Here is a 16,013-nt window from a genome sequence, read left to right as displayed (position 1 = left end):
CCAACTCAAACTGATATTTTGTTTCGACAAGTCTATCTTTCAATTTCTCTACATTCCACTGCTTAGTTTTCTCAGCCTTTCCTCTTGCTATTAGGGCTATTTATACTTCAGTCTGGCTCCCACTAGAAAATGATCAGAATAAGAGCTGGTGCCCCCCCCCCCACAAAAGGACATTTTCAATTGCATAGCCCACCTCTTAGAGACCAGTACATGATCAATCTGATTAGCATGATTTGTACCTTTATGAATATTATTCTTGGAAACCAGTACTTGTGACCTTAAAGTTGTTGGCAGCAGCAAATTGTACTACTCTTAAGACCATTACTGTATGTTTCTTCATGGAGGCTGTGTCTCCCAAATAGACCCATAAAAACTTCTTCCTGCCTAGTTTAGCATTGAAGTCACCAAGAGTTATATAAGCATCATGTCTTTGAATTCTTCACACAAAGCCTGGAGTTAATCATAAAATCCACCTGCAACATCATCATCAGCACCTTCATTGCAACATACACATTAATAAAGGTCAGATTATAATTTTCCTTTAATTCAAAGGCTGTAAATTCTTCCAGATACTAGTGTAAAGGCAAGCACTGATTGCATATTCTCTTAGAAATCAGAAATCCTACACCCCATTCTCCCTGTCCTGTCTTCAATTCCAGAGTAATACATTGTAAACTTCGACTTTTACCTTTCCATGTAACTCCTTGGAGAGCAACACACCTTTACCTTCCATGTAACTCCTTGGAGAGCAACAATATCCATCTTAAACTTTTCAACTTCCTCTGCTATGCTGTTCATAGCTCCAGCTTGCAACAGGGTAAGCACATTCCAAGTTCCAAATCTCAATACCAAAGTCATGTCCTTATTTCCAGGACTGGTCTGTTTCCATAAGGTCTGTCCAGTTTCATTCGACAAGTTATACATAACAGTTAAATTTTTTTACATGGCAGGGTTGTCAGCCCTGCGCCCAACCTGGTGGACCAGGGTATCTCCTTTCGTCTCTTCACCTTCGACCTGTCCAGCTTGGGTGGCTCTACCAGTAGCTAAGCTAACACTGACAGATCTCAGGATCACTAGAGCACACAAGCCCCACCCACCAAGTCAAGGCAGAGATACCATTGGTGGGGCAACTGTTTGGTCCAAATATTCAATGATTTGACAATCTTCAATAATCATCTTGCTTCAAGTGAAATTCCTCCAATATGACGATATTGGAAAATGGATAAAAGGATGGTTGAGTGGAAGAAGCCAATGGTAATCAGTGGACATTGCTCTTCATGGACTAATGTTATTAGTGGTGTCCCCCAGGGGTCCATGTTGGGCCCATTGCTATTTTCTGTATTTATCAATGATATTGATAAAGGTATATCAGGCTTAATGTCCAAGTTTGCAGACAATACATGGATTGGTAGGATTGGTAATGACAGTATGCTACAACAACAGGATCTAGAAATGTCGGGAAGATGGATTAAGAAGTGGCAACTGAAGTTTAACATTGACAAATGCAAAGGGTTGCATTTGTTGAAAAGGGGTTGCAGTAACCCCAGAGAAATGTACCAACTGTGTAGTACTACACTCAGGTTAGTGGAGAATGAAAAAGACCTGGGGGTAATTGTGCAGTCAGATATGAAGTTTTCTGAGCAGTGCAGATAGTTTGCTAGAGCAGCTCATGAGGTCTTGTCAATGATATATAAGAATTTTGCTAGAGGGATAAGGAGGTGATTATCCCATTGTATAAGGCAATGGTCAGGCCACACCTTGAGTACTGCGTACAGGTCTGGAGACCTCATTTTAGGAAGGATAGAGTTGCCAGAATGAGTACGGAGAATGGCAACAAGACTGGTGAGGGGAATAAAGGGGTGCTTTTATGAAGAGTGACTTACGTTCTGCAAATTGCAGCCTCTTGAGACTAGGCACCTGCGAGGTGATCTGATTGAGGTGAATAAGCCATTGAATGGTTTGAGCAGGCCCAATGCTGATGGGATTCTTCCTCTTGCTAAGATTACAAACCTGAGGGGGGCATAAACTCAAATTGAGGAAAGACAGTTGTAGAATAGATGTCCTTTAGTCAGTGGATGGTTGACTGCTGGAACAAACTTCCATATGACATTGTGGAAGTTGATAGCTTAAATAAATTCAAGGAAGAAGCAGACAAACTTTTGGAGTGAATAGATGGGTGAAATAGGAAGCGTTTTTTTTTTTTTTTTGGTTGATGCTGCATAAACTTGCTTTCTTGCATCATATTTTTTTTATGTAAACCCCAAACAAGAGAGGTAGTAGAAGCTATAGTACTTAGTACCGTGCTTGGGTTGGAGGTTGAAAAGACGAAAGAAGATATTTGTTGACATTGGACTTGAACTTCTGTAGACTGTAATTTTTAGGAAATACGTATGAAGGAAGGTTGTTCCAGAAAACGGCAGTTGAATGAATAAACAAGGAAGATGAAAAGTTCATTCTGTGAGTTTGAAGTTGGACAGTAAATAGATGTTGGCTGCATGTGTTCGGACTGTTTTGAAAGAGAGAGTGGGAATTATACAAGCCAATTCAGAAGAACAGTGCCCATGGAAGTATCTGTAGAAGAGGCATGCAATGTATTTTTTATAGTTTCTGGCAATGATTCCTTCAGTCTCAGGAAAAGCATCCACTCTTGAGCAATGCATCGGAAACCATTTTATCTATGTGCTCTTCGTGAGGTCATTGTAGTGTCTGCCATGGAGTATCTTCTTTGCATCTTTCTATCTTTGTTTGTTCCATCTGGGCTGGAGGAGTATTCTCACTTAGTTATAACTGGGGTTATGCTGCTTCATCTATCTTCCTTAAGCCTGGTACAGTGGTGCTGTGTTTTTCTCGAAGTATTCCTGCAGGTTCTCTTTTGCTTTCTTCTGTGGCTTGATTAGGTTAATCAAGAAAGGATTAACTCAAAAAGGAAGAGAAAGGGGCTTGATTAGGTTAATCAAGCCCCATTATCTTCCTTTCTGAGCTATGGTCAGTCTCTCCACAGTCGACTTTGGGTGTTGTTGGCAGCTCTTGGCCATCGTTTTCCTGTCTTTCTCATGATCTCCTCCAACTTGGAGATAGCCCATTCTGTGATCTCAAAGGAGTATTTTAGCACTGGGACTGCATAGGTTTTTATATCTTTGACTCTGTTCCCTCCATTCACCTTTGCTTTGCTTCTGAATCTCTAATGGTATTTTTCAGTCGGGCAAACCTTGATCTCCTTGAGTTCTAACTACTGAGCCTGCATTATTCCCAGGTGTTTGTAGTTCTCTCCCTCTGTCATGGCTTTGATCTCTTTACGTCTGCAGCTGATAGTTTTGGCTGACTAATTTCCCCTGTTGCAATCTGTGGAACTTGCATTTGTCTAGTCCAAATTCCATCCTGATGTCATTATGGAATTCTTCAGTGATCTGTAGTAGCTGCTTAAGTTGCTTCTCAGATCCCATATAGAGCTTGACGTCATCCACATACTTCAGGTAGAAGAGGGTGTACAGGTTTTTCCTTCCTTCTTTGAGGGTATATCCATACATGTTGTTTTTGAGCATGGTGGGTAGTGGGTTGAGTGCTAGACAGAACAACAGTACTCTCAATTCATCTCCCTGGTAGATTCCTCTCCTGATGGAGATTGGTCTAGCTATGACATTCTTAATCTTGATGGTGGCACTCCATTTCACCTTGGTTGCTTCTAAAAAACTTTTTTTTTTTTTTTTTTATGTAAACCCCAAACACGAGAGGTATTGGAACCTTCAGTACTTAGTACCGTGCTTGGGTTGGAGGTTGAGAAGACGAAAGAAGATATTTGTTGACATTGGACTTGAACTTCAGTAGACTATAATTTTCAGGAAATACGTATGAAGGACGGGTGTTCCAGAAAACGGCAGTTGAATGAATAAACAAGGAAGATGAAAAGTTGGTTCTGTGAGTTTGAAGTTGGCCAGTAAATGGATGTTGGCTGGTGGCGGCACGTGTTTGGACTGTTTTGAAAGAGAGAGTGGGAATTATAGAAGCCAATTCAAAAGAAGAGTGCCCATGGAAGTATCTGTAGAAGAGGCATGTAGCAGAAACAGTACGTCTCTGAGACAGCGAGTGGAGACACTCTGTTAGAGATGAATCATTAATTAACCTAACTGCCCTCTTCTGAATGGAATCCAGAAGCCTGAGAGAGGTTTTGGGGGCACCACCCCAGATGTGGGAACAATATTCCATGGCAGGGCGGATTTGGGATTTATACAGAGTGAACAGCAGTTTGGAAGAAAAGTAATGCCGAGAGCGTAAGAGAAAACCAAGTTTTTTAGATGCAGAGGAAGCAATATTTGTAATGTGCTTGTGCCAAGAGACATTAGAAATCAGGGTAATCCCCAAAAGAGATATATCATTTTGCCTAGAAATCAGAGTGTCGCTAAAGATAAGCATAGGAGCAGAAGAATCCTTTTTGCGAGATATAAGACAAGACTGAGTTTTAGAAGGGTTGAAATCAACTAAGTTGTCTTTGCCCCACTGGAGAATTACCTGAAGATCGGCATTTAAGGAATTGGTAGCAGATTTTTGAGAAGTTGAAGCTGATTGAGCAGGGAAAGGTTTCTCAAAATGGAAAGTGGAATGCAATGTGCTATCATTGGCAAAACTATGGATAGGATTTACAGACAATGGAAGAAAGTCATTAATATACAAGAGGAAAAGAGCGGGGGAAGGAACTGAACCCTGGGGGACACCAGCATTAGTGGAGAAGTTAGAAGACAGAGAGCCATCTACCATCACAGTGAGAGATCAGAGAGAAAACTGCATAACCAACTAAAAACAGTTGGCAAACCATAAGATGGAAGCTTGTTTAGAAGACCTTTATGCCACACACAATTGAAAGCTTTTGAGATGTCAAGAGCAACTACTTGTGTTTCACCGAACCTTTCCATTGAATTAGTCCATAAATGGGTAATATAAGCCAGAATATCACCAGTAGATCGACACTGACGGAATCCATACTGGTGATTGTTGATCAGACGGAAGGTTTCTAGGTAGTTTTTAAGAGTTGGCGGTTAATTGATTTCTCCATTACTTTAGAAAGAGTAGAAGTAATTGCAATGGGACGATAATTGGATGGGAGGGATTTGTCACCCTTTTTAGGAACTGGCTGGATATGAGCAAATTTCCAAGCAGAAGGAAAAACACCTTTGGAATAAGAAAGTGAAAAAAGGCGGCAAAGAATAGGAGTAAGTTCAGGAGCACAGGTTTTGAGAACAAGTGGAGAAATACCATCGGGACCTGGAGCATTGTTAGCATCAACATTCATCAAAACCCTTCTGACATCTTTTTGACAGAAGACCACAGGAGGCATTGAATGGAGTGTATTGGGAATGGTGGGAGGTGTTTTACCAAGATCATTAATACATGAGTTGGAAGAAAAATGGGATGCTAGCGGGTCAGCTTTATCCTTGGCTGAAGTGACAACAGAACCATCTGGTTTGGACAGAGGTGGGAGCAGAGTTGGGCAAAAGCTGCGGCCAATAGCTTTGGCAATGGACCAGAATGCTCGGCTACCATTAGGGTAAGAAGCAAGTTTTCTACTCTTAGCCTGTTCAAACTCTAGTTTGGACTGATTAATAACTGCTTTACAATTGTTGCGAGCTTTGGTGTAGGTAGAAAATGAAACTGAAGAATTACAAACAAGCCAATTACAATATGCAACGTGCTTCTCTTGAACAGCCTTAGCACATTTATTGGAAAACCAAGGTTTAGATAAAGGATGAGATTTTAAAGTGGAGTTTGGGATAAAGGATTCCATTCCTGCAAGAATAATTTCACTGACACGATCCGAGCAAACGTTAACATCAGAAGTTTTGAAACAGTAATCCGACCAAGGAAAAGAAGAAAAGAAATCTCGCAGGTCATCCCATTTTGCATTCTTGTAATGCAAAAAACACAAGGTTGGGAACAGCCATGAGATAAAGGCTCCATTGGAGAAGAGACAATCACCAAGTTGTGATCTGATGTGCCTAAAGGACCTCTCACTTCGACAGTGTACTTAGAACGGTTGTTTTTTTTTTTTTTTTTCCTTCCTTTGGTAGTTATTGGCGCATCGGCTTCTGTGGCCATAATGCACCTCCCAAAGTTTTTTTGCAGTACTTTGATCCAAGCCTGAGGCGGGATTCGAACCTGCGACCTTTGGGTTGCCAGGCAGGCGCTTTACCGACCTGGCTAGCCTGGTCGGCGAAGGTTGTTTGTGAGAAAAAGATCAAGCGTGTTGGCTGTATGATTAGGATTGTCCCGTGTTCTTGTAGGTATATGAACAATCTGTGCAAGGTTATTAGTAATTGCAAAAGCTTCAGCATCTCGACCAGCTGGGTTGGAACTGAAGCCAGCTGGAGTTGTGAACATTAAAATCACCAAGGAAAATTATCTCACTGTTAGGAAAGTTGGACTGGAGAAAGTCAAGTTGCAAAGAGAGGAAGTCAAAGAGCTCCAAGTGATTATTGGAGTTGGGAGAACGGTAGAGACAACAGATGAATTTGACACAATGAGGTAGAGAGATTTTAAGCCAGAAAAGATCAAAGAGAGAAGATTCCAAATTGTCAAGTCTCTGACAGGGAATATCAGAATGGACATATGCACAAGTACCATCTTTGAGGCGTAAGGAATCATACAGAGAATAATTTGGGCATCTGAGATGAGCAGTAGTTGAATCAACCGATAACTGAGATTTTGTCAGAAAAAGTGGCAGACTGCAAGTGGAAATGGACATCACTGAGATTAGAATTGAGACCACGTACATTTGTGAAATGAATTAGGAAGTGTTCGGGAGGTTTAGATCTTTTCGCTGATAAGCTTGCTCTATTAGTTTGACAATTCATGGTGTATTGAATAGTAAGAAAAGTGAGTGGGACATGCTGAATGAAGTAATGAAATTTTTTTTTTGGATAGGGCATACACATGGTAAGAATATACCCAGATCCTTGACATAACGTGGCCTCGACAATGCCCCCACATACACACTACTCGGACTCCTTCCAGTCACTATCTGGCAGAGTAGAGGTAGCAAGATTATACACTAGCTGATCCAGAAGCCTCCTAGAGAGTTACCAATAGGTTCGGTCCGGTGTACTAACTAGCGGCCGGCCTGCGAACACTGTTTTAGAGCTGTACCCTCGAAATGTAAGGAATATTGGATCTTGCCACGACATTCATCATAACCTCAAAAGTCATCAATCATACTGCATGATGGAAGAGATAGGGAAGGGTTGACCGGAACTTAGCTCTAGAGACTAAACATGGGTTCCACCACTTCAAGCTTCCAATAAGCAAAGTGGTGGTATTGCACTGGTTGATGAGAGTCATCTACCACCTAGTACTGCCTGGTAACATGGAGGGGCGGCATTCCTCCATGTGGTGTGGGCGCCACACCTCGACCCCTGCTTACATTGGTTCACACCTGGGTGGTCCCCACCATGTACTTGTGCATGGAGGTTATACCCAGGATTACTAACAGTCCTACCTTCGTGACGGTGCAAGCAGGATATTTGGCTGTCACAGACCGTCCGGACTTTGCCGAAATTGGGTCGACTTAATTTGAGTGTCACCAGAATATCAGTTCCATCAGCGTTTTAGACTCCCAGGTAGCAAGTTCAGCTAGTCTGGCATATCTGAGAGAATGTCTGTGACAACCTCAAGGACCAATATGCCTCCACTAATGCTTATGCTATTGTACAAGATGCATATCTACAAAATCAGAAAATGAATCCACTGCTGTGAATCCTAACAATGTTGTCACTAAGCGAGCCCCAGTGAATGATTAATATGTTAGCTCTTAGTGAGGAGATCAAAGGGAAAAATGCAAGCAAAGGCTTCCCCCTTAATTGTAGATTGCTTTCTTTTGAACATAGTAATGTTTTATTTACTGTGTTTGCATATTCCTTCATCCTGGGTTAAGGCTATAACTTAAACAGTTGAAAATCTACTGTCTATTCACATAACATTGCATTACACAGAAATAGAGAGAAATGATTTTTCCTTTTCATGTGTAATAATTCTAAAATGAAGTGTTTTTAGACAGATGTTTATGACTTTTAATTCTTATTTTGTATCCTACAGTGCATCTTAGAATTTTCACTTTTGAACCATCCTATAAATATATGTGTATGTTTGTATTAAAAATAACACTTAACACTAGAAATAAATTATGGATATTTCAATAAGATTAATGACTCTGAATAACATTTAGAATACATATGTGATTTTTTAACTAATGTCATTCTGACCTTGCGGTCATTCAAGCCTGAACCATAGCACACTCTACCCTGATTTTCCACTAGAATTGCAAGTTCATGTCCTTTCTGGATTTGAATTGATATAGTATAACTTTTCTGTTCTCTGCTTAGTACACCTTGAATCATCTGTGCATAAAACAACAAGTAAAAATGTTTTAGAGATAAAACAAATAAATAAGATAAGAAATTATCAAAATTAAAAATTTTTAGAAATGCAGTAATCCTGCTTTCAAATTCATTATATACTATTTCAATTAATAGTTTTATATTTCATTTAAAGCTTGTAAGAGCCTTAATTTTTTTTGTTATAATATATAAAACTTTAATTCCCTAATATATACAAACTTCTGAATTCATTTTATTTTGCATATGATATAACAACAGTTGATTAAATAAAATTTTACTATAATTTATCAAACATAAAATACGCTGAAGCACAACAAATTTTTTTTTTTTTATCATAATGGCTCTGAATAACAATGAATAATGAATAGATTATATCAAAAATGCTTAACTATGGTCAGTGATCCAGGTCTGATATATAATATTTCACATGGCTCACAAAGGAATGCTAAGAATTATCACTAGTCTTGGTCATCTTTCTGATATTTCTGTGAAATTGAAGACAGTTTTCAATTAAATATGGATGGCATCCTAAGTCTCAGATAACACACATAAGGGAGAAAAAACTTAAAACTAAGAAAGGATAGTGGTAGGATAGGTGTGTGAAAATTTGCTTTCAGCCAGAGAGTGATTGGAAGAAACTGTCATCTGGAGTTGTGGAGGTAGGGTAGTTTGAATAAATTTAAGCAGGAAGAGTTAAGATTAATTATCAGAAAAGATGATGATATCCAGCCGAGGACCCTGGGTGTGCCAAGCCCATACTCACCAGATGTGAGCCCCTGGGTGGGGGTATACCGCTTGTCTATCTTCCTCATAGCCTGGTAGTGTGCTGCTGTGTGTTTCTGGAAGTAATCCTTCAAGTTAATTATTGCTGTTTTCTTTTGCTCAATGAGGCCTATCAGGCCCCTATCAGGCTGATGACCAAGAGCTGGTGTTACCAGCTCTTGGTCATCATTGTCCTTATCTTTCTCATGATATCCTCTGGATCAGTGTTAGTCCAATCTATGACCCTGAAGGAGTATGTTAGCACTGGGACTGCATAGGCATTTATGGCTTTAACTGTGTTCTCTCCATTCAGTTCTGCGTTCAGCAGTCTTCTGAGTCTCTGATAGTACTTGGCCACCGTAGCCTAGTGGTCAGAAGTGCGGGTGTATAAGTACACATGCCTCGAGTCTCTTCTGAGTATCTGATAGTACTTGGCCACCGTAGCCTAGTGGTCAGAAGTGCGGGTGTATAAGTACACATGCCTTGAGTGACCGGGGTTCAAGCCCCTGTCTACTGAATACAGTGCTGTTTCTTGTATTATGTCTATCTTGTGAACTCCTCTGACTGTTTGGTCATCCCGGAGTATAAACAGAAAATTTATTTAAATTTATTTATTTTTTGCTCAGGCAGGCTTTGATTTCCTTGTGCTCTAACTGCTGAGCCTGCATCACCCCAAGGTATTTGTGGGTCTCTCCCTCTGTCATGGCTTCCATCTCTTTACCAGTTTGCAGCTGGTAGTTTCAGTTGACTAATTTTCCCTGGTGCAATCCGTGCAATGCATTTGTCTAGACCAAATTCCATCCTAATATCATTGCTGAATTCTTCGGTGATCCGGAGTAGTTGCTGGAGTTGTTTCTCGGTTTCCGCATAGAGCTTGATGTCATTCATGTATATCAGGTGGGTGAGGCTGTACAGGTTCTTCCTTCCTTCTTTGAGGTTGTATCTGTACTTTCTGCTGTTGAGCATGGTGGATACTGGGTTAAGTGCCACAGTGGGCTCAGGGCATCTCCCTGAAAGGCTACTCTCCTGATGGGGATTGGTCTGGCCACGATGTTCTCAATCTTAATGGTGGTACTCCATTTCACCATCGCTACTCCTAGGAAGTTTGTCACTATCATACTGACTTCGTAGATCTTCAGCGTCTCTATTAGCTATCTAAGAGGCATAATCGAAGGCCTTGTGGTAATCAACGTAGGCCATTTACAGGTTGTGGCACTTCTTGCTCTATTACCGCAGCATCTATGGTTAATTTCTCCTTGCATCCTTTGCTCATCCCCTTGTATCCTTTCTGCTGTTTGGCCATTATGTTCTGGCTTTCCAAGTGGTCTGATATCTTCTTGGTTATGCAGCTGGTCAGATCTTGTGCATTGTTGGGAGGCAGGTGATTGGCCTGTATTTCGCCGGTTTGGTTTCTTGTATTTTCGTCTTTAGGCTTCAGAATGTGATTCCTTGAGTGAGAAACTTCGGGATTGTTCTGGGTGCCTTATCATTTGGGTGAACTGTTCTGCCAGATGCTTGTGTGTGCAAGTTAGCTTCTTGTACCAGTAGTTGTGGACGTTATCTATTCCTGGGTGTTTGCCAGTTGTGGGAGTTCCCGATCTGTTTTACTTCTTCCTCTTGAATCTCCCAGTCTCTCATCTCTTGTACGACCATGGTTTTCATCTTTTTTAATTCAATCCAGGGAGCTTGGCTCTTATGTCTTACTTCCCTGCTCCATATGTTGCCCCAGAACTCCTCGATTGTCTTCTGCTTTGGTGGTCCATTTCTGTCTTTAGAGACTCCTGTAGAAAGCTCTTTGGTCCTCATCGACAATTCAATTGTTTATTTTCCCCTGGGAACTCTCTTTGTATTGGTGTAGTCTCTTGTTGAGTGTAAGGAGGTTCTGCTTCAGTGTGTCAAAGTATTCTCCTATTCTCTGATTTTTAGTTTCATGTTTGCTGTGGACACTCTTTCTTGAGGATGCTCTTCTAATCAATTTCTTACTCCTATTATCCTGTTTATACTGGATTAATTGGCTATCTTGACTCTTAATTCTTCTTATCAGCTTATTATTATTATTATTATCAAGGCTTGGATGTTAATGGGACTGAATGTTGATATATTAACAGATAAAATATTAAAATAAAAGAAATTAAATTACAGATTACTAATTAAATTAAATTACAGATTACTAATTAAATTAAATTTCATGCAAAATGGCATATACAAAAAAATTACATATCCAGATATATGACATAAGGCTCAGCTGTACAGGTATTTCGAACGAACAGAGGGGTGAAGTGGAAGTGGTTATTTTTTATTTATTTATTTTTTTTTTTTTTTTTTTGGCTGATGCTGCATAAGCTTGCTTTCTTGCATCAATTGCCTCTACTAATGCTAATGCTAATAATAGTGTGAAGGACTAGTTTATACGTATAATGTGTTGAGGAGAAAAAAGTGATAACCAGTTAATGATAAAGAAGGCAAAGAATAGAGGAGGCAATATTGCTTAAAATAGCAAATTAAAAAGCAGTAAACTGCTGAAAGATTGTAATAGTTGGGTAAGTTGATGTCATAAAGCCTACCCTCCAATTGGAGGCCCTGGCATTGATACATAAGCATACAAGTAGGAAGAAAGGTAGTTAGATTGTATACGGTGTATAAAACATATGGCCAAAGTTAAACAAATTATGAAGTATACAATTACAGTAATCCCCCACATTCACGAGGGTTATGTTCTATGTTCTCAAATGTGGAATTCGCAAATCTAGAACCTACATTTCAATGGGAAAAAGTAGTGTTAGGGACATAATTAAAAAAAAAAAAAAAAAAAAACAAGAAAATTAGATGTAAATTTTAAAGAATTTGTCAAAAATCAACAACAAGCAATAAATAAATTTTTATTATAAACAAAAAGCAAAACAAAAACATTCTTATATTAAAACACTAGATTAAATAAAAGACAAAACACTTACTGGGCTGGATAAAGTCTGTGATTGGTTTTCCTTTTTAAGTTTTGCAATTCATTTTGTATCTCCATGTAATAAATACATGCAGGCTCAATCTCTCTCTCTTTTGAATTTGAGGCTCCTCTCCATTACAGAATCATATTCCATTAGTTTCTGTATCAACGTTCTCTGCAATTTCATTATTTCTTCCAGAGATTTCAGACTGAGAGTAGATTTTGAACTGATTTCTTTTACTTCATCCTGATTGTCCTCACTGATGAGTTCAACAAGATCATCTTAAGACAATTCCTAACTGTGAGACACAAACAACTCCTCAACTTCTTGTGGCTGTATATGTACAGCACCTTCTCTTCCAACTTGATGTGTCAACTAGAATATGTCTCAAATTTTGTCTTCAATGGAAGGAACAAATAACTGCTTTGGTGACAACCACTGGCCAAAGCTTCACACACATAAAGGACACACAGTTAATAACTATATGTGTTCTCCCCAAAACTAGATGTTTCTCTAAACCCTTAAGATATCCTCAATGACCTTGGCAAAAACCCTTGCAGTATTTTTGCTAAAAAATATCCCTGTCTCTAAAAACTAGATTCCTTCTACCTACAAGTGCAGGCCACATTGATAAAATCCCCTCTCCCCAAAAGCTTTGCAGAGCCCTTCAAGTCTTAAGTTCATCCATAAGGCTTTCAGTATATAGTTCTTCCTACCGGACCTGGGAACAACTGCAGACACATACATTTTGACCCAACTTGTGGTATTTTTTCAGCATGATCCTATATTTTCTATCCTTCATGAGGTAGCTAGTTGCCAAGATTTATGAAACTCACATCTTCATAGTCTTTCCTCACATGATTATCGCCTTTAATATTCTCAGCAAGTGAAGTCTTTCATCATATGATTATCCCCTTTAATATTATTCTCAGCAGGTGAGTCCTCTATTTTTGGACCCTTCAAGAAACTCAATGTGTTCCTCAACTGCAGCCTCCAAACATGAACAAAGAATTCAAAATGAGGAATACAATTTAGTGGTAGAGAACCACAGTAGTATAGAAGAAAGTTATAGAACTATAACCTTCTTCTCCCTAGCTGCAAAAGTAGAGTAATACTAAAAAATACTGTGGCCATCTTGACAACCTGCTGACACTGCACGACAGCCTTCATAAAACAAATGTAGAACCTTAATGAGTATTTTGCATCTACATTCACAGATGAGGAATTCTGTAGGGAGGTGGAGGACAGAAGCTTATTAAATTCTAACAGGGAGCTTAATGATTTTGTAATAACTGAGAGCAAAGTGGAAGAGAAATCGTTGAAGTTAAACATAAGAAACATAAACACCTGGGGTGGATGAGATCTATACAGTTATATTAAAGGAGGTGGCAAAGGAAGTAAGCAAACCCTTAGCCATAATTATGAGAGCATCCTTGGACTCAGGAGGAAGTCCCCATGGACTGGAGATATGAAAATGTATCCCAAATTCACAAAGGGGAATCTAAGGGTGACAGGAGTAATTACAAACCAGTTAGTTTAACTTCTGTTCCGGGGAAAATAATGGAGTCAGTGGTTAAAGAAGAAGTACAGGATCATCTAGACAAGACTGTAGTAATAATTCAGACACAGCATGGGTTTGTTAAGGGAAAGTCTTGTCTGACAAATTTGATTGGATACTATGATGTGGTTACAAAGGAACTGGATGCACAAATTAATTCTGATATCATATATTGGGTTTCAGGAAAGCTTTTGAAACTATTGCACATGGAAGACTACTGTACAAATTGAAGCAGTATGGCATTAAGGGAAATTGCTACAATAGATAAAAGGGTGGTTGAGTGGGAGAAGACAGAGAGTGGTAATCAATGGAATATACCTTCATCAATATCAATGATATTGAGTACAAAGATGTGTGCACAAAGTTTATAAAAATGAAATAACATTTATAGGTTGTAATTAATCAAAGTCAATAATTAATAATATCCAGGATAAATAGTAAATACTACAGGACAACTAAATAATAAGAATTAACAGATACTAATACAAAAAATAGGAACTGACCAAGTCCAAAAATTTAAAGTGAATCAAGCCATTCTAATGCCTCATTGGTACAATTATGCAGAGTAGTGATTCTTCTAGGGAGGCCCTGCCAGGAGGTGCAGCCAGATGGGCTAAGAAGTGACAACTGAAGTTTAACATTGACAAATGCAAAGTACTGCATATGGGTAGAGCTAACCCCAGAGAAACATACCAACTGTGTGGTACTACACTTAGGGTTGTAGAGAATGAAAAAGACCTGGGAGCAATTGTGCAGTTGATTGCTGGAACAAACTTCTATCTGTCGTTGTGGAAGCCTGATAGCTTAAATAAATCAAGGAGGAACTGGACAAACTTTTAGAGAGAATGGATGAGTGAAATTTTTTTTTTTTTTGGCTGATGCTACATAAGCTGGTTTTTTTGCATCACATGCCTCTCTCTACTACACTACTACATTATGTGTTTTGCATTTTTGTCAAGTTTGTAACATCAAATGCATTCTGTATTCATCAAGTTTACCCACCATCAAATGCTTTGCATATTTGTCAAGTTTTCTACATCAAATGCTTTGTTTTTCAAGTACAAGTACATAATATCTAAATTGTTTCTTGTTTGATCTTATTGTTGTTGTTGTTGTTTTTTTGGTTTTTAGGAGCATTAGCAACTAAGGCCATATTGCTCCGGGATATGCGGTGGTCATTCCCTGACCTTTCTGCATCTTCCGTATTTGGTGGTGATGGGGTCGAGCCCCGGTCTGATCAAGAAGCATGTGATACGCACTACTGCTCCTCCCCACCTGGCTACGGAGGCGCCTTTTGATCTTATCTTTTCTTGTATAATCTTATCATATTAATTTATCAGATTGGTCAAACAAGATCTCTACAAAGCTGTGATCTATTCAGGAATATTAAGGGCACAAAAGGTGATGTAGTTGTAAACGTTGGCACTAATGATATTAAGAGTAGGAGACCGGCAGAATTACTTAACAAGTACAGGTCACTGTTGAAAAAAAGCCGTGAATTAGGGTTGAATTTGAAAGTCTGCAATTCTGCCCAGACACAATAGGAGGAAGTATATGATGAGAGCCTTGTCAATCAATTCAGCCCTGGAAAGATTGTGCAAGGCTCAAAGGGTAGAATTTTTTTCAGCCTGTTCTGTACTTGTTAACAGGAGAGACTGCTTCTACAGGGATGGGATACACTTAAACAGAAAGGGTGCAAGAATATTTGCTGATGCTATCGAGGCAGTGTTAGGTAGGTCAGAAAACTGCTAGCTTGGGGGGGGATACAAGGACTAATAGATTAACAGTAGCTATTGGCAGAGGTGAAAGTGATTCTTACACTGCTTCTATTGTAATGAGCAGCAGCCTGGAAAACAAGATGCAGGATATTTCAGAGACTGCTGGGAGTCATTGTGGTACAAGTAAACACATGGGTTGTGTTAGGGTAGCTAAGAATAGGAACAGGTGCATGTATACTTGCGTGTACACCAATGCTAGGAGTTTGGTAAATAAATTTGATGAATTTGAGGTATTGCTCAAAAAATCAAAGGCAGATATTGTTGGGATATCAGAGACGTGGTGTCACACAGATATAAGGAATGCAGAACTGGAATTTGGGGAGTACAGTGTGTGCAGAAAGGACAGACAGGATACGAAGGGAGGAGGGGTTATGCTATTAGTTAAGAAACATAAAATCCAAGGAAGTGAAGCCAGTCGACATCACTGGACGGCATTTTGAACACCTTTTGTAACATCCTGTAACATGCAACATCTGTAAAATCCCGTGGTGTTGAAACCAAAAATTAAAAATGTATTATCTCATGTTTAATAAAACCACCTTAGCAAAGGATTCACAGCTTTTTTGCTAAACTAGTGCTCCCATAATCAGTG

At 39.3% G+C, this 16,013-nt stretch overlaps 1 protein-coding gene across 1 annotated transcript in view; it reads right to left on the bottom strand.

Annotated features, from left to right (window-relative positions):
- Positions 1 to 16,013, bottom strand: part of LOC150080774 (beta-galactosidase-like) — a 389,882-nt gene that overhangs the window by 39,748 nt on the left and 334,121 nt on the right. The window contains exon 14 of the mRNA XM_090380816.1: positions 8,247 to 8,381. Within this exon, the coding sequence (XP_090236942.1) occupies positions 8,247 to 8,381 (135 nt within the window). The remainder of the gene's footprint in view (positions 1 to 8,246; positions 8,382 to 16,013) is intronic.

This window comes from Mastigoproctus giganteus, chromosome 9, assembly GCF_048544385.1.
Source record: "Mastigoproctus giganteus isolate SK-2022 chromosome 9, ASM4854438v1, whole genome shotgun sequence".
In the NCBI taxonomy this organism is placed as follows: domain Eukaryota; kingdom Metazoa; phylum Arthropoda; class Arachnida; order Uropygi; family Thelyphonidae; genus Mastigoproctus; species Mastigoproctus giganteus.
Note: the sequence above shows the minus strand (reverse complement) of the source record. Positions and strands in the feature narration are given on the sequence as shown.